General features: G+C 47.6%; 1 protein-coding gene across 5 annotated transcripts in view; it reads right to left on the bottom strand.

The window, feature by feature from the left end:
• Positions 1–23,070, bottom strand: part of RYR1 (ryanodine receptor 1) — a 127,992-nt gene that overhangs the window by 26,976 nt on the left and 77,946 nt on the right. For 3 of the 5 annotated variants that reach the window (XM_055554322.1, XM_055554323.1, XM_055554324.1), the window contains 15 exons: positions 22,966–23,062; positions 22,345–22,451; positions 20,235–20,286; positions 20,028–20,096; positions 18,366–18,465; positions 17,943–18,022; positions 17,774–17,850; positions 16,764–16,837; positions 16,110–16,127; positions 14,927–15,007; positions 10,848–10,936; positions 10,625–10,753; positions 10,436–10,540; positions 7,644–7,725; positions 5,110–5,297 (listed from right to left, as the gene is read on the bottom strand). In XM_055554322.1, the coding sequence (XP_055410297.1) occupies positions 5,110–5,297; positions 7,644–7,725; positions 10,436–10,540; positions 10,625–10,753; positions 10,848–10,936; positions 14,927–15,007; positions 16,110–16,127; positions 16,764–16,837; positions 17,774–17,850; positions 17,943–18,022; positions 18,366–18,465; positions 20,028–20,096; positions 20,235–20,286; positions 22,345–22,451; positions 22,966–23,062 (1,348 nt within the window). The remainder of the gene's footprint in view (positions 1–5,109; positions 5,298–7,643; positions 7,726–10,435; positions 10,541–10,624; positions 10,754–10,847; positions 10,937–14,926; positions 15,008–16,109; positions 16,128–16,763; positions 16,838–17,773; positions 17,851–17,942; positions 18,023–18,365; positions 18,466–20,027; positions 20,097–20,234; positions 20,287–22,344; positions 22,452–22,965; positions 23,063–23,070) is intronic. The other 2 variants (XM_055554325.1, XM_055554326.1) reach the window with 1 other exon arrangement.

Here is a 23,070-nt window from a genome sequence, read left to right as displayed (position 1 = left end):
TTCTTTAAAAAATGTTTATTCAGGTCCTTTGCTGATTTTTGTGTTGGAGTTATCATGAACATTTTGTGTGTGCTGGATATCAACCCCTTATTACATATGTGGTTGGCAAATATTCCTCCCATTCTGTAAGTTGCCTTTTTATTTTGTTGATGGTTTCCTTTGCTGAGTAGAGTCCTTTTAAAATGATAAATGATGCAGGGGACTTCCCTGGCGGTCCAGTGGTTAGACTCCATGCTTCCACTGCAAGGAGCACAGGTTTGATCCCCGATTGGGGAACCAACATCCCACATGACACACAGCGTGGCCAAATATATATATATATATATATATATATATATATATATATATATATATGACATGACTTTAGCTCCTGCATAATGCTTTCCGGTTCTCTTGCAGCCTCCCCGCCTCAGACTCTCGCTGAAAATCTGCTGGTTGAGACAGTAGGTCTGGGACTCCCTAGAGCAGGCCTGGCATTCAGGAGGTGCTCATTGACTATTGAGCTAGTAAGTGGATGACCCTGGAGACAGTGTACTTTGGAGTCAGACTGCCTAAATTCGAATCCCAGACTTGTCAATTAGTTGTGTGACCTTAAACAGAGCACTTCCACCTCCCTGTGCCTCAGTTTCCACTTCTGTAAAATGGGAATAAAAAATAGTCCTTACTACCTCATGGTTGCTGTAAATTACCATTCATTTACACATAGGACCTGGCACAGAGTGAGAACATGATACATATTATCCGTTCTCCCTAAAGCTTAGGTAGCAATGTAGTTATGACTTCATCTTCTATTGCAGGGGGAGAAGGTTCGATTCTTGTTTGAGGAGCTAAGATCCCACATGTCTTGGGACCAAAAACCCAAAACATAGAAAAAAAGAAGCAATATTGTAACAAATTCAATAAAGACTTTTAAAATGGTACACATTTTAAAAATCCTAAAAAAAAAAAGAATCTGTGAGGGATTGCCAGGGAAGGTAGGGGTCCCAGGGGTGGGTGGCACAGATGCCCAGGGAAGCAGGCATTGCCAGGGATGGGGGAGGACATGGCCAACCATGGCAAATGCTGTCAAGATGACGAGTCAGAGGAGAGATTGTAGGGTGGAGAGATCCCTGATGGTCTTAGTTGGTGTAGTTTCAGGAGAGTGACAGCGACAGAAGCCAGCAAACCCCAAATGAGGGAAGGAGTGGGAGGTGAGAAAGGAGTGAGCAAGTGTAGACAGCTCTTGGGAGGCGTGGCTGAGAAGTGGAGAGACAGAGAAGGAGGGAGGCTCTCGGAGGACAACTGGGAGGCATGGGGCACTTTATACTTAACTTGGGTGACCCTGGCTTATTTAAATGCTGATGCTGCTAAGTCACTTCAGTCGTGTCCGACTCTGTGCGACCCCATAGATGGCAGCCCACCAGGCTCCCCCATCCCTGGGATTCTCCAGGCAAGAACACTGGAGTGGGTTGCCATATCCTTCTCCAGTGCACGAAAGTGAAAAGTAAAAGGGAAGTCACTCAGTCGTGTCCGACTCTTAGTGACCCCATGGACTGCAGCCTACCAGGATCCTCTGTCCATGGGATTTTCCAGGCAAGAGTACTGGAGTGGGGTGCCATTGCCTTCTAAATGCTGATGGACAGCAGCACTTACAACCCCTAGGATAAAATAAGAAGCCATAGGTCTATACCGATATAAATGAATGGACAAATGCATAAACAAACAAGCAAATGGAGGAGAAAGGAAAAACTCTTCCTTAGAGTAAAACGGTACCTAATCTGTGCAGAAAAGGGAATCTTCTTACACTGTTGATGGGAATGTAAATTGGTGTGGACTGTATGGAAGTTCCTTAAGAACACTAAAAATAGAATCACTATATAATCCAGCAATCCCACTCCTGGGCATATACCCAGACAAAACACTAATTCAAAAAGATACACGCACCCCAATGTTCATGGCAGCACTGTTTACAATAGCCAAGACATGGAAGCAACCTAAATGTCCATCAGCTGATGAATGGATAATCCCAGTGGTATGGGGACTTCCCTGGTGGTCCAGTGGTTCACCTGCCCGTCAATACAGGAGACATGGATTCAATCCCTGATCTGGGGAGATTCCACGTGCCTCGGAGCAACTAAGCTTGTGCATCACAACTACTGAGCCTGCATGCTCTGGAACCCATGCTCCACAACAAGAGAAGGCACCACAATGAGAATGTGTTGTCCGCACATGGCAACAAAGAGTAGCCCCCACTGGCAAATAGAGAAAGCCCATATGCAGCAGTGAAGACCCAGTGCAGCCATACATAAAGACATAAAAAGAAGATGCGGCACATGTATACAATGGAATACTACTCAGTCATACAAATTAATGAAATAATGACTTTGCAGCGACATGGATGGACCTAGAGATTATCGTGCTAAGCAAAGTAAGTCATAAAGAGAAAGACAAATACCATGCGATATCACTTATATGTGGAATCTAAAATATGACACAAACGAACATATCTACAAAACAGAAAGAGACTCACAGACCTAGAGAATAGGCCTGTGGTTGCATGAGGGGGTGCAGGGGAGGGAAGGATTGAGAGTGTGAAATTAGCAGATACAAACTATTACATATAGAATGGATAAACAGCAAGGTCCTGCTGTATAGCACAGGGAGCTAGCTATATTCAACATCCTGTGACACTCCATAATTAATATATATATATATGTAAAACCGAATCACTTTGCAGTACAATGGAAATTAACAGAACACTGTAAATCAACTATATTGCAATAAAAATTTTCTAAAAGGTACCTAATTCCCAGGTGGCACTAGTGGTTAAGAATCTGCCTGCCAATGCAAGAGACACAAGAGATGTGGGTTGGTTCCCTGGGTCAGGAAGATCCCCTGGAGTAGGATATGGCAACCCACTCCAGTACTCTTGCCTGTAAAATTCAGTGGACAGAGGAGCCTGGTGGGCTACGGTCCCTGGGGTCGCAAAGAGTCAGACATGACCGACACACACACAAAGGTAAAGGGTATCAGAAAATTCAAAAACTACCACTTATCAACTGCCAGAGTAATAATCATTTGATGTAAGCATTTCTGACGGATGCCAACCTGAGTACAGGATATTTACATAGCCTCAAAGCACAACCTCACAAGGTTCCAAGGGGAACGACAGTATCATTACAGTGGAAACCCTGGTAAACACCTTCACCAAGTGAGCCAAGCTAACGCAAACTGAAACGTGAAGAACTAAAAGCACATACCTCTTGATATGATACGCCAAGAAGGACACAGTACTCCTCTTATATTCCTGTCAAAGTCCATAACCTCAGTCGAATCACAAGGAAAAGTCAGACAAGCCCACACTAAGGGCCATCCTATAAAACAACTGGCCTCTATTTTTCAAAAATGCCAAGCTCATAAGAGGCAAAGACAAACCAAGGAAGGGTTCGGGATTGAAGAGGGCTAAAGAGACAGGTATCACCAATGCCATGAACATGAACTTGGGCAAATTCCAGGAGATGGTGAGGGACAGGGAGGCCTGGCGTGCTGCAGTCCATGGGGTCGCAAAGAGTCAGACACGACTGAGTGACTAAACAACAACAAGGGGACACGTTGCCTAAATTCAATCCCCAATCCTAGACTGGAGCCCTGACAAGGGAAAAACTTCCTTCAAGGGTGAAAATTGAGCAAAATCTGTAGATAGCGGCATTGTGTCAAAGTTAATTTCCTGATTTGCATAAATGTTTTGTGGTTATGTAAGGGAATGAACTCATTCTCACTACGTGAAGTATTTAGAGGTAAAGGAGAATCATGACAGAGCAAACGAGGTAAAAAGTTAACATGTTGGCAATCTGGGTGAAACAGTATGCAGAAATTTTATGTAAAGTTCTTGGCAACTTCTCCATAAGCCGGAAGTTATTTGAAACGGAAAAGATAAAACAGTGATGGAAAAGATCTGGCAGTAATAATAGAAATAATAACAGGCAATATCTCCTGTATTCTGTGTTCCAGGCATTATCCACTGTTCGCCCACTGCCCACTCTCATAGCAGTCCTTTGAAACAGTTAATGTTATTATCTTAGCCCCATTTCACAGATGGGGAGCCTGAGGCTCAGAGCAGATGAGTGACTTACCTGGGGTAGAAAGGATGGCAAAGCCAGGTGAGTGGACTCCTGGATAAAGCTGGCTCCTGCATCTCCCTCCTAACAGTCTCATTACTTAGACCTGCAGTGGTCATTAGTGACTGCCTCTCCCATTAGTCTATAAGCCCCATGAAGGCAGGGCTGTGTCTGTCTCAGTCGTTGCTCTGTCCATGGTCATGGTACCAGCACAGGACCCAATGCAGAGCAGAAACCCAATTGATGTTTATCAACTGAAAAACTGATCTCTGTTTATAATAATGATAAAATTATGACTATTAATAATGATAATAGAAATACTAGTTCTTATTTGTATTAATGCATTTCATCTTCAAAACAACTCCAAGGAGGACTTCCCTGGCAGTTCAGTGGTTAAAATTCCCTGCTTCCAATGTAGCGGGGAAGGTGCAATCCCTGGTTAGGGGACTGATCGCCCACATGCTGCCCAGCCAAAACAAAAACAAAGCCCACGGGCGTCCCTGCTAGCTCAGTGGTAAAGAATCTGCCTGCTAATGCAGGAGACACAGGTTCAATCCCTGGTCTGGGAAGACCCCACATGCCACAGAGCAACTAAGTCCACGCACCACAACTATTGAGCCTGTGCTCTAGAGCCGGGGAGCGGCAACTACCGAAGCCCACACACCCTAGAGCCTGTGCTCCACAACAAGAGAAGGCACTGCAACGAGAAGCCCGCACGCCTCAACTAGAGAGCAGCTCCTGCTCGCCTGAACTAGAGAAAAGCTGGTGCAGCAACGAAGACCCAGCACAGCTAAAAAATTTTCTTAATAATAAGATAATAATAATTTTCTTCTAAATAAATGAAATTATTTTTTTAAAAAACCACCAAAAAAACCCTCCAAGGATGGTTTTATTCCCATTTTACAGATAAAGAAATGGAGGCGCCCAGAAGAGTCTCTTGACCAAAGCAGGGAGCCAGGCAGGTGCACAAGTGGCCATTAGCATCCCCACCCATCCACCTCCCAGTACCCACCTTCTGGAAGTCCTTCTTGGAGATGAGACCACGGGGATCAGTGACATAGTCCTGGAAGGCCTCAGAGCCCACGATGTCCTTGAGTTTCAGGAACATGTCAAAGAACTTGAGGATCATCTCCACGTTGGATGAGGATTCCACAAGCATGTCCACCATCTGCCGGGCAATCATGCCGTTCACCACGTTCCCTGCGGGCAGCCCCCGGTCAGTGTGACCCCAAAGCACCTCCTCTCTGGATCCCCATGTGGCCTGCCTCCCTCTCCAGCTCAGGAGCTGCCAGGATGCCCTGTGCTGGTGGAACTTCCCGGCCAGCTCTAACCCCTCCCCAAAGGGTCACTTCCTGCTCTGCAACAGCATCAGGTGTGAACCTGGCTGATCCTGTCTTCGTCCTCCTCCCCCTATAGCTGGGGGAGTCATCAATAACGATAACAACGGCATCAGCTAACAGCAGGTCCCAGATGCCATGGCAACTGCTACATTGATGTGACCTCATTTTTGTAAAAAACATGTGTCCCTGTTCATTTGTACAGATGAGGAAAAAGACTCAGAGACAGTCCACACTCAGGGTTCCATAGCCAGTGAGGCGGTGCGGCGGACTTGAACCCAGAGAGGCGAGACCTCAGAGCTCACACACCTAAGTCTTTCCCAAGCCCATAGGGACCAGGGAGGTCCATAGAAGACTGAAGTAGGCTGTAGGGCAGACAACAGGGAGAGGTGGAGACTGGTAAACTGGGACACCATGCTCCACCCCCCAAAGCAAACTGGCTCCAGCTTCTTTTCAAACACAATCTCACTTTTATTTGCTTATTGGCCACACCACATGGCTTGCAGGATCCATGACCAGGGATTGAACCCAGGCCATGCCTGTGAAACTGCCAAGTCCTAACCACTGGACTACCAGGAAATTCCCCAAACTGGATCCAGCTTCCTTTTGGACCTTTCGATTTTCATATAATCTCAAATGTATTAATGCATGAAGTTTCCAAGAGTACAAGGGAACTTGATGGATTCCAGATTCATCAATGGCTTACATTTTGCCGTGTTTGCTTTATAATACTTCTCCCTCTCTGTTTTTTTCACTGAATCGTTAAGGAGTAAGCTGCAGACATGAGGCACTTTACCCAAACATGTCCACATATAGGTTCTACACGATGAGGACCTTCTCTTATCTAACCGTAGTGCTGTCGTCAGCATCAGATTGAATATTGATATGATTTTGTTATTTAATCCAATTCAGCTGACATTTGCCATGTGAGAATGTAGATCCTGGGCACTGAGTCTTTCAATTTTCCAAAAACAAAATGTTTAAAGGGATTTCTGATTTTTAAATTTGATTTTTTAAATTTATATTTATGATTTATATATTTATTTTTGCTGCACCATGCACCGCACCATGGGACCCTAGTTCCCTGACCAGGGATCGAACCTGTGCCCCCTGCACTGGAAGACACAGAGTCTTAACCACTGAACCACCAGGGAAGTCCCTAAATCTGATTTTTTAAAAGCTAATGGCTAGTTACCAAAAACTTAAGACATTGTAGGAGGATTATTCATTGCCAAATGGTTTGTCATAGCAAAATGTTTTTTAAAAACCTTGAATGTGGAACTTCCCTGGGGGCACAGTGGATGGGAGTCCACCTGCCTGTGCAGGGGACACAGGTTTGATCCCTGGTCTGGGAGGACGCCACATGCCGGGGAGCTACTAAGCCCATGCACCGCAACTACTGAGCCCGCACTCCAGAGTCTGGGAGCCGCAGCGACTGAGCCCGTGTGCTCCAACCACTGACCCACACACACCAGAGCCGCACACCGTGACTACTGAGCCCACGAGCTGCAACCACTGAAGCCCGTGTGCCTAGAGCCTCTGCTCCGCAACAAGAGAAGCCACCACAATGAGAAGCCCGTGCGCTGCAATGAAGAGTAGCCCCTACTCGCTGCAATTAGAGAAAGCTGTGTGCAGCAATGAAGACTCAGTGCAACCAAAAATAAATAAATAATAAATAAACACATACAAACAAACAAACCCTGACTGTCCATTGATAGGGTTGTGGTTAAATGAATCACTGTACCACAACACAACTGGTATTATGCAGCCATATGAAAGACTGAGGATGCTGTTATGAACCGCTATAGAAAAAGTCTTTGTCTGCAAGTTAAATTATTTTATTAACTAGTAATAAATTATGGTTGTTTTAAGTCACTACATTTTAGGAATATTTGTTAGGCAGCAAGAACTAACTGACACATTCAGAAAATAAATAATGATTCAGGGCAGACATTTTAAAAAGTGTGCTGGCCACCCCCCTGATTAAGAGTTCTCTGGGGAATCAATAAATTACCATATGCACATAGGACCTGGCACATAATATGTGCTCAATAAGGGTTTGGAGAGCTTATTACAGTGGTTTAAATGCATTGACCCTGACATGATGTCAGATGGGGTTGAGGCTTAGGCTCTCCTGGGTTTGAGGGCCATTCTCGAGCTTGTCTGCACCTTGGTACCCTCCGCTTACCCCCAGCCGCTGGGCATTTACCTTCTAGTAGTGAGAGCAACATCACCACCATGTCCTTCTGCAGATCCAGCAGCTCCTTCAACAGCTCGATCTGGCTTGAGTCCTAGGGACCCCACACCCCAGCTGTGTGAGGGTTCTTTTTGGCAGAGATGCCTCCCCCACCTCCACCTGCTCCATCCACCCAGCAGGGCCTAAGACCATTTTCCTTCCCCATCTTACCTCCGAGGGGACCCGAGTCCAGACATGTTCCTCGGAAGCAGGGCAAAGGGCAGACAGACAAGATTGTGGGGGTGGGGTCGACACTTTGGGGAAAGTGAGCCCAAGGGGGGATGTGTAGTGGCAAGGGCTGGTTGACAAGGAGGGCTGGGAGGAGTATGGGGCTGAGAGCAGATGCTTGGGACCAAGAGAGACAGAGACAGACAGGAGCAAAAACTGGGGACACTGACAGGTCTGGGAAGGGATGAGAGCTCAGCACTGCACCTGGCCTATGGTGGGAGGTGGACCCATGTTTGTTGAATGAATGTGTGATGGAAAATGTGACTCTGGGTTCAGGAAGAAGGCTGCAGGACACAGCTATGGGCTCTCTGGTAAGCCTTTTGGGAAGAATGTGGGGACACTTTGCTTCTCCTGTTATAGTGTCTCATGGAGGGCCCACAGAAGTCTCCAACATGATCGAAGTTCTGCTCATGGTCCCTATTTGTATGAGGCTGAACTACATAAAATTGCCAATATTCAGGCATGTCTCGCCAACAAAGTGGTAATTTCATAAGGTTCTACTTAATAAAATGGAAGAAGGGTAAGGGTACCAGGTAAATGGGATGTAAGGCTCCTCCTTACTAGTTGTAAGGCTTGATGTAAGGCTACCCCATGCTAGTTTTTAAGTTACAAATTCTAATCCTAAAGTGCGTGCATGCATGCTAAATTGCTTAAGTTGCTTAAGTCGTGCCTGACTCTGTGCAACTCTATGGACCGTAGCCGCCAGGGTCCTCTGTCCATGGGATTCTCCAGGCAAGAACACTGGAGTGGGTTGCCATTTCCTTCTCCAGGGGATCTTGCTGACCCAGGGATCAAACCCGCATCTCTTATGTCTACTTTCATTGGCAGGCAGGTTCTTTACCACTAGTGCCACCTGGGAAAAAGCCCTCTAATCTTAACACTTTCCCATGATTCCAAAGCTCTGCATTCTGACTCAAAGATTCCAACATTCCAGGATCTCAGATCCTGGTGAGTGCCTGTGGTGTGTGCCTGCCCAAGACACAGCTACTTAATTGATTCAACAATCCTGCTCTCAGAGAATATAGGACTAAACTCACTTTCCTGGTTCTAGGGGTGGGTATTGGACCAGGTCTGGCCAATCAGAGCTTTCTTTTCCCTGACCAGGGTGATTGGTTCAGGAATGGGCATGTGACTCTGTAGTCCAATAAGAGTATGGCAAGTCTTTTGTTGGAGCTAAAGAGGGGTTCTTTCCCCCTCTGAAGCTGTTAGAGGGGCTCATGGAAGCCCAGGACACCATTCTTTCCAGCCCCTGGGAAGTGCTTGCTTGATAATGAAGCTAGAGAGGAGATACACATTTCTACTAACAGCATTCTAGACCCTGGATATGATCTGATCTGTGATGTGAGCTGATAAGTTCTTCTTTTTTTTTTTTTTTTTTTTGTAAGCCACCACTTTGCATTGGATTTCTAGCTTTTGCAATTTAACTTAGGCTATGGCTGATGAATTAATTCTGTAAGATTTGGAAATCTCCACAAAGATACCAGTTATCTCTAGAATTTTAAGATTACAACAGCTTGACTTCAACTCACTCACACTGATAAACTGTGTAGTTAAACTCAACTTCTTTCAAAAGGTCAGATGACACCAGACAGGGTTTCTGCCAGCCCCTGTGGTGCCTTTGAGTAAATTAGAAAAAGCTTCCCTTCCTCAAGACTCTTCCTGTTGGGAAATTATAAAATATAAAATATTGCCACCTGCTGGAAAACTACTGGAATAAACACATCGATGTATTTACGTAGGATGTGTAGGTTCTGGATAGTGCCCTTTCAGATGCTGAGCCCTCCTGCAGCGCATTTGGCAGCCTCGAAATACGTTGACCTGAACTGAACTGATCTAGGTTCTGGATTGGTGCCCTTTCAGATGCTGAGCCCTCCTGCAGTGCATTTGGCAGCCTTGAAATATGTTTACCAGACAAGCAGAGCAAACGGATAAGGTGTTTGTGAGACATTGACAAGACTGCAAAGGGGTGGGGGTGGTTGGGCAAAGGGAGTAGAAAGATGCTAGAGACGGGGCTCGACAGGGACCTTACATCATGGATGCCCTGGATAGGAGTCATCTGCCGCAAGCAGAATAAAGAAGCAAAACACTGCTTCAGCCTCAGGCCCAGATCTAGAAGCCAACCCTTTTCCTATCCCCATCAGTCAATTTCCCACCCCAGGGTTCCCGGAGGGTTCCAGACTGGTTGCATCTTCCTTCTGGATGTACTTTCTGCATGACCCCGCCTCCTCCCCTCCACAGTCTATCGGCTGATTATCCATCCGACTGGTGTGAATACCAACCAACCATAGAGGAGTTCTGGGCGGGAGGCGGCGGGGCCCAAACGCAGACCAATGGAACTATAGATGGATAACCAGCCGATTGGCGGTAGAGGGGAGGAGGCGAGTTCATGCAGAAAGCCCATCCAGAAGGAAGATGGGACCCGTCCGGAACCCGCTGGGAACCCTGGGGTGGAAAACTGACTGAGGGGGCAAAACTTGTAAACATGCCAGTTAGGGCATGTCCGGAGGCAGTAGGATGAAGAACGGAGGGGCCCGAACCTGAGCGAGCTTCATCATCATGTGGGCAAACACGTGCAGGAATCCCACCACGGCGTCCCAGAGGCGGCTGTGCGCCAGACTCTGCTGGTTCCCAGTGCAGGGGCCCTGGGTGGCAAAGGTTCTACGTGAGCACCAGGTAGGGCGAGGAATGCGAGACTGCCCCGCCTGCCCCCAGAGAGCGAACCCTACCTGGATGTACTCGGTGAGGCTGTTAAACACCTGTTTAGCCACCGACATTGCCTTGGAAAAGTTCCTCTTGCCTTGCTCCTCAATGACATCCTTGCCGGAGTAGTACCAGTAGAAGTCGCTGATGGACTCCTGGCGGATAGACGCAGTGTGAGCGGCTGCTGGGGCCAGCTATGGCCCAACAGTCCCCGGCCCAGGTCACACCTGGACGGCCTCACAGCCTCACCTGCAGCCGCAGGAGGTAGTCCACAGTACAGATGATGATGTTAATAGTGGTTGTATTCCCTGTCTGTGTCCGTAGGTAATTTTGGAAATCTAGGGAGATGAAAAGTTATTCATTCATTGAGCTCCAGGAGATGGACACGTGCTAGAGGAGATGGACAGTGGGTCCTTTATTCATTTATGCAATAAATATTTATGGAGTGCCTATTGTATGTCAGAAAACATATAATCATTTCTAATAACTCTTTATCAGTACCTACTATGTGTTAGAGGAAGATGGAGGATCATTTATCCATTTTGTGTAATAAATATTTATTGCGGGCCTACTGTGTGCCAGATGTAGTGGAAGGTCAATCATTTATTCATTTTCCCCCCAAAATATTTACTGAGCATCTATAATACAGCACGGGGAAATGGAGATTCAACCTTTAGCCATTTGCAAGTTTTTTTTTTACTGAATGCCTACTATGTGCTGGAGAGATGGAAGATTGGTTATTTATTCATTCATTTCTCAAAAAAAAATTCATTGCACACCTACTGAGAACCAGAGGAGATAAGCATCTGTCACTTACTTGTTCATTTAGTCAATATATATTTATTGAGCACATGCTATATGCTAATGATAGATGAAGATTGGTCACTTATACTTTAGTACTATAAATTTACTGAGCATTTACTCTGTGCCAGGCACTGTTCAGGGCTTCCCAGGTGGCGCTAGTGGTAGAGAATCTGCTTGTAATGCAGGAAACCCAGGAGACTCGAGTTCAATCCCTGGGTTGGGAAGATCCCCTGGAGGAGGGCAGGGCAACCTACTCCAGCATTCTTGCCTGAAGAATCCCATGGACTGCCAGAGGAGCCTGGCAGGTTACAGTCCATAGGGTTGCAAAGAGTTGGGCATGACAGGAGTGACTGAGCACATATGCAGGCACTGTTCAAGGCCCTGGGGATACAGGAGTAAAAGAAAACAAAGTCTCTGCCCTTGTGAAGTTTCTATTGTCATGTAGTAACTTTTCAATGTTTTCTAACTGCAACCCACGGCAGGAAATACAGTACATGTTGATACTGAGGCCCAGGAGGGGTGTCTAATCTGACATTACATACACATGTACCGAGCCAGTAGCTTCACACACCCCTACTATGTGCCGTGTGTGCACGCATGCTGTCACTTCAGTCATGTCTGACTCTGCGACCCCATGGACTGTAGCCCGCCAGGCTCCTCTGTCCATGGGATTCTCCAGGCAAGAATAGTGGAGTGGGTTGCCATGCCCTCCCCCAGGGGATCTTCCCAACCCAGGAATCAAACTCAAGTCTTCCTGTTTCCCGCATTGCAAACGGGTTCTTTACCACTAGCACCACCTGGGAACCCCAGTATGTGCCATGCGTTCTGCTATTTTGTGTCCTGTACTAGTTGAGTTAATTAACTAGAAAGAATTCTGATCTCAATGCACTAAATGTATATTCGTAACCTCCCAACCTTGATTGCACATTAGAGACACCTGGAGAATTTTAAAATTCCCAATGCTCATACCTCATCCCAGACCAATTAAATTAGACTATCTGGGGTGAAAACTGGGCGTTAGCGTCTTGCAAAGCTCCCCAGGCATACCAATGTGCAATTAGAAATGAGAATCTCGGCGATAAACTTGATTCACGACCATCTAGTGAGTCGGTTCCCACTATTTGAAAAACGTTCTATGGCAGAAAGCTTATAATTTGAGCTGAGTGATGGCTACTTGGGTGCTTATTAAACCATTCTCCCCTATTTAGTGTGTGGTTGAGAAATTCTGGAATAATAATTATGATGATCACGGTTGTGATGGAGGAAGGTCAGGGGGTTGGACAAACCCAGAAGAGCTGCCTGACCCAGATTGGGTGGTCAGGGAGGGCTTCGTGGAGGAGAGGACCTCTGAGCTATGACCTGAAAGATGAGTAGGAGTTGGCTGCTCAAATTCCACACTGTGTGACCTCTCTGTGCAGCAGACTGTCTTGGTTTTCCCATATGTAACACGGTAGTCGCAATAGACCTACTTTATCGAGCTGTCCTGAGATTTTAACGTGTTAGTATATATAATGAATTTAGAACACTGATCTGTTCTAAATTTATAACAGGTATGTAAGTGCTCAATAAACAACAGCTTGTGGACTCTTAGTTCCCAGACCAGGGCTGAAACCTGCAACCCCTGCATTGAAGCACAGAGTCTTAACCACTGAATCACCAGGGAAGTCCCAACAACAGCGGTTCTTAAGGGGCCTTAAAGAGAGTGCTGAGGTTAAGAGTTTCACTTTGGAGCAGTGATTCTCAAAGCACCAGTCCAGACTAGCAGAGTCGGCATCTCCCAGAAACCTGTCAGAAATGCAAATTCCTGGGCTCCATCCCAGAACTACTAAATCAAAAAACTTGGGATGGGGTCCAAAAGTCTATTTTAACAGGGCCTCCAGGTGATTCCTAGGCACACTTGAGTCTGAGAACAACTTCTATAGACCCATTTGCCAAATGACCAATTCATCAGATTATCAAGGCAATGAACAGAACTTCAGTTAAATCCTTTTGATGTTATAGCAGTGTGTTGCCCAGGATGGCTTCAACAGCCCCTTGGAATTTTTTTCTCCTGAAGTTTTACTTCTATCTGACTTCCCTCTAAACACTTCACAATCACTATTTCAGTCTGAATGTCCTTTTGCCTGGTTTCATGTGATAGACAAAAAGTAATAGTCAGACATTCAAGATTTTATAAGCAAATTGATAGGTTTTCCCACCAACCTTGTTTTCTAATTCCTTTTTCTGTGTTCATTTAAATCAGACCATAAGCCTAAATGGTTACCTACAACTCCCTGGCTTTGTCTGCTCTGAATGACACGGAACACTCAAGACATGCAAAGCCTCTAAGATTTGAAAGATATTTCAAACATTTATTTGACTAGACTGGTTTACGAATCCACAAATTTGGGCAGAAGGCTGGATGGCAGATTTGGTGGGAGAAAGAAATTTCACCGAAAGAACATTCTTATTTCCAAAAGTCACAGACCCTGGGATGAAAATTCATTTTAAATCCCAAAGACTGATTCCACCTTCGTTAAAGAAAGAAAACCTTAGTCACCTGGCACTAAGGTATGTAACAGAACTTGAAGGAAAACTAGCTGTGGAAACAATGGCTCATGCTTTATCCTTTGTTGAAAAGAAAAGAGTAAAAATTAAAGATGTTTACCAGTTACCTTAAAGAATACTAGCCAAGTGAGGTGCAGGTTCTATGGAAGTTAGGTTTAGAATCACTCCCATTCTTGTCATGAAGTTAATTTCTGGGCAGTCTGTGGTTTCTTATCACCTGCTAAGTGTTATAACCACAACTTCGAGACTGTACATGTTTGTCATAGGAAACTGCATTGGGTGGGATGTTTGCTGTTCAGAACTTCAAACTGTTCCTTTAACATTGTACACTGTGTGCCACGTGAGGTGTCATTTTCTCACCAGTGATGTATTTCATTAACTTGCTGTGTCATCCTTCATCTGGTTATATTGTCTGAACCAGAACACAAGTTGTGAAAACTCAAACTTGTTTAAGTTAGGCAAGAGAATGCGAGACTTCCTCCTGGCAAAGTATTTTATAAGCAAAATTAATAGGTGGTTCTAAGAGATTCATTTAGAAATGCCAGGCAATTTTTCCCTCTGCAGATCCAGAGTTAAAGGAAATCCACCGCATTTACTGAACTTTGGCAGCTGCTGCAAAATGCCTGTGGGAAAATGGCATGTGGCAAACTGCTCATGTGTGAAAATTGATTTTTGGCCAAATTGGGTTTTGGCAGATTGCTTTGGGGGGAACTGGACTGGTTAGAGGAGGTGAAAGTGAAACAAAGTGGCTGGATTCCTGAAATTCAAGAGAGATTTAGGCAGGTGGGCAGACAGGGCTTGACATTGGTTGAAAGTAAAGAATGAAGGACTGTGGGGTCGAGGACAGTGGGGCCTGGAAGGGTGGTGAGGTCGTCACTGATCAGGGGAGAATGGGACTGGAGGTTAACTCAGGCAACCCTTCCAGACCCACCCCAGACCTTGGCCGCCTCTCCATCTCACCCTCCTTTCCTCCTCACCATTATTGTGACCCTCGCAGAGCAACTGCAGGAATCGGAACAGGTCCTGGGTGAATTCATCATCTGCCATGACCTTCTCTCCTGGGTGGAAGCGGGGGTAAGGCATGGTCCAGAAGACGTCAGATGAGCGAGGACACCAGAAAGTGTGCACACGGCCCATGCATACTGCACACACGTGCACAAAGAGCAGGTGTGCAGGGAGCAGCAGCCACCATTTTAAAGACACTATGAGGGCCATGGGAATCCATGACACCAGAGGTCCCAACCTCAGAGTCCAGGACATCAGCAGAAGGAGACTGAGGGGCCCTGAGTCATGAAGCTGCGGCCTCAAGCGTCTTTCTACAGTATCAGTGTCTCCTTGATGTCACCACTTGGGTGACATCCAAGAGTGTCTGTCGACCTAGAAGAGGTTTGGGCTGCTGATACCTCCCTCAGACCCCCTCCAGGACTCCGGGGTGGGGGGTGTGGTTAATGGATTATGGGGGTTGTAGTCACTTGCACGCAAAGGGTCTGTGCAGGAGAGAAATGAGCAGGAGATGCAGTCGAAAGCCAGTTGGCTCAGATGTCTTAAAAGCAGCCAATCCAGGAAAAGCAGAGGGGGAGGAGTGTAAACACGGACCAATCAGAATGGGCATCTGAAAGGAGCCAATCACTGTAGACTATAGGGGAGGGACGAGCGAGGGGAAAGCTAGATAGTGAGTGTTCAGGCCAACCAGAGCAGGTGCAGAGGAGGCACGCACACCAATCAGAGTGGATGCTTGGGGGCAACCAATCCGGTTGGTGGATGGGAACAGCAGACTCGATCAATCTGGGGTCGCAGGTGCAGAGAGCCGGGTATGTGGGAGTGGGGTTCACCCCACCTCGGGACTGCGAATCTGGGTCTGGAAGTCCAACAACATCCAGCTGGAAAAGGATCTTTGCCATCTTCTCTTGCTTCTATTTTACACGTGGGGAAACAAGCTTACATAAAGTAAGCGATTTATTCATAGTTCCATGTGTTGTCAGTGGCTAATCTGGGACCCGACTCTTGGTCTCTGGAGCCCTTATCTCAAGATTTTCCGCCGGCATGGTACCTCCCTCCCCTGGATGTCCCAGATCCTCAGCCACCAGGTGGAGGGGGGCGGTTGGGGGTTAGAAGGGAGGGGTGGCAGCAGCATAGCAAGGAATGGGCTCCGGGAATTACCGTTCTGGCGATTGATGACTGAGGCAGCCAACAGGATGGGAGGAAGAAGCAGAAGAAAAAGAAGGAAAAAGAAAGACAGAAGGAGACAGAGAGACAGGAAAAAAAAAAAACACACAGTGATATGGTCAGGATTGAAGACATAGAGAGAGAAACAACCCATAGAGAGAAAGAGCAAGAAGGAGCAAGAAAGCAAAGAAGAGAACAAGAAGAGGGTGAAAGCAGAATGGAAGAAAGAAGAGGGAAGAGAAAGAGAGATGGACAGGTAGAGATGGAGAGGCAGGAGGCAAGGATCAGGGCAGAAAGGTTAGACACGTCACAACACAGCAAAAAGGAGACTCAATTAACTCGGATTAGGGACATTAATGAGAGAACAGCAACCCGGGCTGGAGATTTGGGGCATGTGGAGGGTGGGATCCATGTGGCGACAGGTGAGAACACAGAAGGACACCTAGGGGTGGGACCAGGGGGAGGGAGACTCTGGAGGAATGGGAGCGGGGCAGGACTGGGACCACTGCAGGAGGGGGAACCTGAGGATGCTCTTGGGGAGGGAGGGTGTTTGGGGGGAAGGGAGCTCTGGGCAATGTTGGGGGAGGGAGTAGAAAAACCTGAAGGAAGGGGATGCCCGAGGGAGAGGGAAGCCCAAAAGGGCCTCACCAGTTCCATCCTCATTCACCATGCCCAGCCCCTCTGCCTTGTTCTGTCTCTCGAAGGCATTGAGATCCAGGACACTGAGGGAAAGAAAGGAAAGACGGTGAAGATGCGCTGAGGCCCCTGCCCTCCTCTATTCCAGAGCCTGGCAGCCCTCCCCATGATGGGGGGAGGTGGCAGAGAGTGTAAGCTGAAATCGAGAGGAAGCAGAAACTAAGAGTTGATAGAAGCTATGCAGTAGCAGCTGTGGGGTAAGGTGGGGCAAGGATGAAATACATAAAAGCTGAAATCAGAAGGAAACAGAAACCATCAATTAGCAAAAGCTTCAGAGAGGCAGTGAAAGGCAGTCAACCACAAGAGGAGAGCGAAAGCAGACAGCAGTGGGGCCACAGGAACGGGGGTCATCAGAAAGAGCCCCAAGTCCCTGCTGCCTGAGTGCCCCTGAAGTCTCAACTACCTTCCAGCTATCTGGACCCTTAACCTAACTCTCTTAAAGTCTGCGGCATTTTGCCTCCTTTATTGTTCCATGTGACTCCTTACAGTAAACTCCCTGTTATCTGTGCTGGCCTGAGTGGGTCTCTGTTCCTGGAACCAAGAGAACAGAACTAGAACTGGAGGTGGTACCAGGACTGGGGACTCAGCTTAATGAAAGATGTGCACTAGGGGGCTTCCCTGGTGGCTCATTGGGGTGATCCAGTGGTTAATAATCTGCCTGCCAGTGCAGGAGACACGGCTTGGATCCCTGATCCAGAAGGTCCCACATGCCTTGGGGCAACTAAGTCTGTATGCCACAACTACTGAGCCCATGTGCTCCAACTACTGGAGCCCACAAGCCCTACAGCCCTGTGCTCTGCAACAAGAGAAGCCACCACAGTAAGACACCCACGCATCACCACTACAGAGTAGCCCCTGCTTGTCACAACTAGAGAAACGCTTGTGCAACAACAAAGACCCAACACAGCCAAAGATAAATAGATAACATTATTTTTTAAAATAATATGTGCACTAGAGCCCACCTGCAGGTTTGCATCAGTGCCTGGATACTCTGGAAGAAGCCAACTTCCTTCTTGTCCTTCAGGTAATCCAGCATTTTCTGCAGAAGGGTGGGAGGAGTGGGGGACCTGGGAGTCACACAGGAACCTCCCAGCCCTCTTAGCCCTCCTCCCAAGTCCCTTCACTCGTTACCTGCTGCACATCAGCATTGCCTCCATTTAGGATGGAGATGCCCAGCTTCAGGGTGGAGGACACCATGGCGCCTGTCTCTCCTGGGGGGAACGGGTTGCAGGGGGGCACGGCAGGGGGCAAACAGTGGTCTGCTCAATTTGGAATCAGTGTTCTCCGCCCACCAGAAAACAGCCACCCCGGGGGGAATGTCAGAGAACTGGGCAGAGGAGTGTGCAAGGGTGTGTGTGCAAGGTTGATTAGAGGAGTGTGCAAGGGTGTGGGCAGGGGTGATCAGGATTGAAGGAATTAGTGGGAAATTGCAAGGCAAGAGGGCAAACCACATGCAGGAGGGGTGGGAGGGTGTGCCTGCTGGGTCCAGAGGGGCTGGGTGGGCTGGGACAGGACGGGTGTACTCGGGGGGAGCCAAATGCACACGGAGGGCACCTTTGCAGGCGCTGATCATCTGCAGCACCATCTCCGCGGCCCCCCGGGTGTGTAGCCGCGCCTGCTGGTACAGGAGACGCTGCTTCTCCATCTCTTTTTCCTGCAGTAGAGTCCGGCCCACATTGCTGAGTGAATCCAGGCCCACCAGCCCAGCCTTTCCCCCTCACGGCCTTGCCCTCACCCTTGCTCTTCCCGATCCAGCCACATCCCCTGGCTCACTCCTTCAATTGTAAGCTCCTCTGTCCCCTGGGATTTAGATCTGTGATTTGTCTCCTGCACTGAGCATATGGCTGGGCCTGGAGTGGTCATAATGTGGCCCCACACACCTTCAAGGAGTCAATGGATAAAATCCCAGGGATCTGTGAACACAGATGGCGGGGGGAAGGTCTATGTTTATGTTTCCCCGCCTCTGGCTGAAATGTAGCATTTCCTTCCATTACAGATGAGGTCATAAATCATGGCAATGTTAGCAGAATCTGTGGTTATGTCACCCATCAGAATCACAGATGTTTGCATACCACATTATTTTTGAAGACCTCTTGAAATGTCACTTATGTTCATCACCACTTATCAATTACAGTAGCTACTGGATCCACTGTTAGTTCTTGTTATTTGGTAGATTAATAAAGAGATACAGACATTACTGCATCACAAATTTTTAAAATAATATTTTAGTAACTATTTTAATACGCCTATTTCTTCTGCTATGAGTTCATTTTGTACATTTAGATACATTATTCTGAGGGACTTTGCTGGTGGTCCAGTGGTTAAGAATCCTCCTAGCAATGCAGGGGACATGGGTTCAGTCCCTGATCAGGGAACTAAGATCCCACATACTGTGGAGCAACTAAACACACAGCCCACAACTGAGCCTGAGCAACAACTAGAGAGCCTGGGTGTCGCAACTACTGAGGACCATGTGCTCTGGGGCCCAAGTGCTTCAGCTACTGAGCCACAACTAGAGAGTCCATGTGTCGCAATGAAAGACCCCACATGACCCAATGAAGATCCCTCGAGCCACAACTAACACACAATGCAGCCAAACAAATATTTTCTAAACATAAATACATGATCCTAAGAAAAGAATTGCCAGATGCCAAAGGGGACCCTGACACAAAAAAGGTTGAGAAACTCGGGGAAATGCTTGCTGATCACCTTAATGAATGAAAGGTTGGGCTCATTGCACTTACTACTTTCTCACTGTCTGGCCTTTGCTTATGCTGTGCCCCTACCTGGAACACTTTCCTCTTTTTCTTCAACTGGCACATTTCTTTTATCCTTTTCTGCGGACATCCTTTCCTGAGAAGCCCTCCCTGAAGCCCGTCCCCCCAGGCTGGATCAGGTGTCTCACCAGGGTCCCCATGACCCCCTGAACTTCCCTGGCTTCCCCCACTCTGACCCCACTGCTTGGGCCTCCTTCTTCCTGCCAGGACCATTTTGCCTAGCTCCCTTCATCACCACCATGGATACTCAATGCTGTTATTGTCTGCCTGATGTAGCTGTCTCCCCAGTGGACTGGCTTGGTCACAGATATGTACCCAACATCACCCAGCCCAGGGCTGGGCCCACAGCATTGCTCTGTGAACACACGCTGAATGAATGGGGGATGATGGAGTCAGGGTCCCCCACCCCTTTCTTCCGGGACTACTTGATTCCACCTACCTCGAAGGAAACCTCAACCTCCTCTTCTTCAGCTTCACCATTCTCCCCTCCCTCCTCCAGGTGGCAGCTCTGGGGATGGGGCATCAGTTAGAGATGATGGTGAACAGAAAAGATACCCCAGTCCAGTCCCAGCCCTTTCAGTGGACAGGCATTGCAGCTGGGCGGCCGTGGGCAGGGCAGGGAACCTAGATGGGGGCAGGGCCTCACCTTAGCCATGATATCAGCATACGCTATATACAAGTAATCTTCATCCAGTTTGCTGAGAAAGTAAGTGGGGAGACAGTTAGGGCCCAGTATGGAGGAACTCCATCTTATAAGCGCCTCCAGATTTCCTATGGGAAGTCAGTCCTCCCCATGCTCAGGCTGTGTGGTGCCGATGGGGTAGGCTCTCCATTGCCAGACTGGGCATGTGATCAAGGCTGAGCCAATTGCTACCTTCTATCTGCTTGACTACAATAATAAGTAAGAGATGGTCATGTGATCCACACTGGTCCAGTGGAATTCATTCTGGGAGTTTTGCTGAAGCTATTGATAGAAGTGCTCCTTTTCCACTGGGATTGTTGTGATGGTGTGATGGAACCCTAGAGCTTCTGGGGCTATCTTGCCACCTGACAACTGGTTAGCTCACCTGACAACTATGATCAACCACTGCCTTGCGTCTCCTCTATAATAATACTAATGATAGCAGAAGTAATGGCCAACACCCATTGAGTTTACTCTCGATTGGTCTCTAGTCTAAGTGTTGGTACATAATAACATTAATTCTCATAGTAATCCAACTAGGTAGATATAGAGTTGACCCTTAAACAGTACAGGTTTGAACTGCGTGAGTCCACTTATATGTGGGGTCTTTTCCCCTCAATAAAGACTACTAGAGTACTACATGATCCATTGTTGGCTGAATCCATGGATGGAGAACCATGGATATGGAGAGCCAATTATAAGCTTATACATGAATTTTTAAATGTGTGAAGGGTTAGGTCCCCTTTGTTGTTGTTCAGCCACTAAGTTGTGTCTGATTCTTAAGAGACCCCATGGACTGCAGCACACCAGGCTTCCCTGTCCTTCACTATCTCCTGGAGTTTGCTCAAATTCATGTCCATTGAGTCAGTGATGTTATTTAGGCATCTCATCCTTTGCCGCCCCCTTCTCCTTTTGTCTTCAATCTTTCCTATATCATGGTCTTTTCCAATAAGTCAGCTCTTCACATCAAGTGGTCAGAGTACTGGAGCTTCAGCATCAGTGCCCCTAACCCCTGCATTGTTCAAGGGTCCCGATGACTAGTCCCATTATACAGATGAGGAAACTGAGGCACAAATAATTTTCTTGGCCAATGTCACAAAGTCTGTACTGGAATTCAAACCTGAAGAGTCTAACTCCAGAGTCACTGCTTTCCCAGAGAATAGAAAACAGAACACTCGGCTTTCCAGTCTCCCTCACAGCTGGTGGTGGCCTGATGTCAGAATTCTAGCCAATGGGCCATGTGCCTAAGCCCACCATGGAGAGCGTTCCTTGGCTAAAAGGATTTGGGTTTTCCTTAGAGGAAAGCCTTTCTCCCTTCTGTCTGACATGTAGTCACGATGTCCGGAGGTTCAGCATTCATTTTGTAGCTATGAGGCAACAGCGTAGAATGGCAGGGCAGAAATCCTGATTGAGCATGGGTCTCTGTCAGTGCCACTATGCTCCTGCCCAGCCCAGGACTCTCTATCCCCTGACTTGGTGTTCCATGAGAAAAACAAATCTCTGTGCCTCATTTCCTCATCCATACACACAAAGTTGATAATAATATCTATCTCATAGTGTGAAGATGAAGTGAGAGGATCTCACCATCAAGTGTTTAACATGATGCCTGACACATGAAAAGCATTTGATAAATACTGCCTGTTGTTACCATTAGCAGCAGCGCCCTTATTACTGCTATTTATTCCCAAGACTGCCATTGGCCCATGTGAAGCTTTTGTCTGAATTAGAAGTGCCCTGTTCCTCACTGCCATCTGCTGGAAATGCATTGCAATATACTGACCTCGCCCCTATAACATACTGCAATATACTGATTTTATGTGAACAAGACATTTTCTTCTAGAATAAACCTAAATTGATATTTCCTGTGATGTGAACCCTTCAGAAGAGATGCCCCTGTGAAGTGCCCAGTCTGCACAGTGGTACAAGGCGACTCTGCCTGTCCCAGTTAAATGACATTAAAGGATCAGCTGTGGGTGTCCCCCCTTCCCAGGACACAGAGGTTCTCTCTTGAGGAGCAAGGATTGGGGTGGGAAGAGGTAGTGAGTCCCTCTTGCGGACCCAGGAAGGGTCTCACCTCTTTTCAGTCAGGGCGGTGCGGCTGAAGTGCAGGACCAGCTGGTGCAGGGGGTCTGGCTTCTTATCTTCCACCTCTTCCTCCTCCTCCTCCTGCTCCCCAGCTTTCTGGAGGAAGGAGCGGGGCTTTGGGTAGGGGTTTCCAGAGTCCCCACCTGTCTCCCATAAAAGCCCTGCTGCTGCTGCTGCTAAGTCGCTTCAGTCGTGTCCGACTCTGTGCGACCCCATAGACGGCAGTCCACCAGGCTCCCCTGTCCCTGGGATTCTCCAGGCAAGAACACTGGAGTGGGTTGCCATTTCCTTCTCCAATGCATGAAAGTGAAGTGAAAGGGAAGTCACTCAGTCGTGTCCGACTCTTAGCGACCCCATGGACTGCAGCGTACCAGGCTCCTCCATCCATGGGATTTTCCAGGCAAGAGTACTGGAGTGGGGTGCCATTGCCTTCTCCGATAAGCCCTGCTAGACTGTTTTTATTCTCTTCTCCCACATCCTGCACCCTCCCCTGCTTCTGCCCAAGACAGGGGCCCCTGTTCCCACACGGCTCAGTGTGAAGGGTGATCCCTGGAGGTGGGCCCCAGCCCTACCCATCTGCCCCCACACTCCCAGGCAGGCCCCAGCTCACTGAAAGGTCATCTATCATGCGGTCCTCAAAACTGTGGTCTTCCGTCAGGATCCACGCCGCCTTGTAGCTCTCCAGAAACATATTACAGGCCCGGTGCCTTCGCAG

The sequence above is a fragment of the Bubalus kerabau genome, chromosome 17, assembly GCF_029407905.1.
Source record: "Bubalus kerabau isolate K-KA32 ecotype Philippines breed swamp buffalo chromosome 17, PCC_UOA_SB_1v2, whole genome shotgun sequence".
In the NCBI taxonomy this organism is placed as follows: domain Eukaryota; kingdom Metazoa; phylum Chordata; class Mammalia; order Artiodactyla; family Bovidae; genus Bubalus; species Bubalus kerabau.
This window is presented reverse-complemented; position numbering and strand designations above follow the sequence as displayed.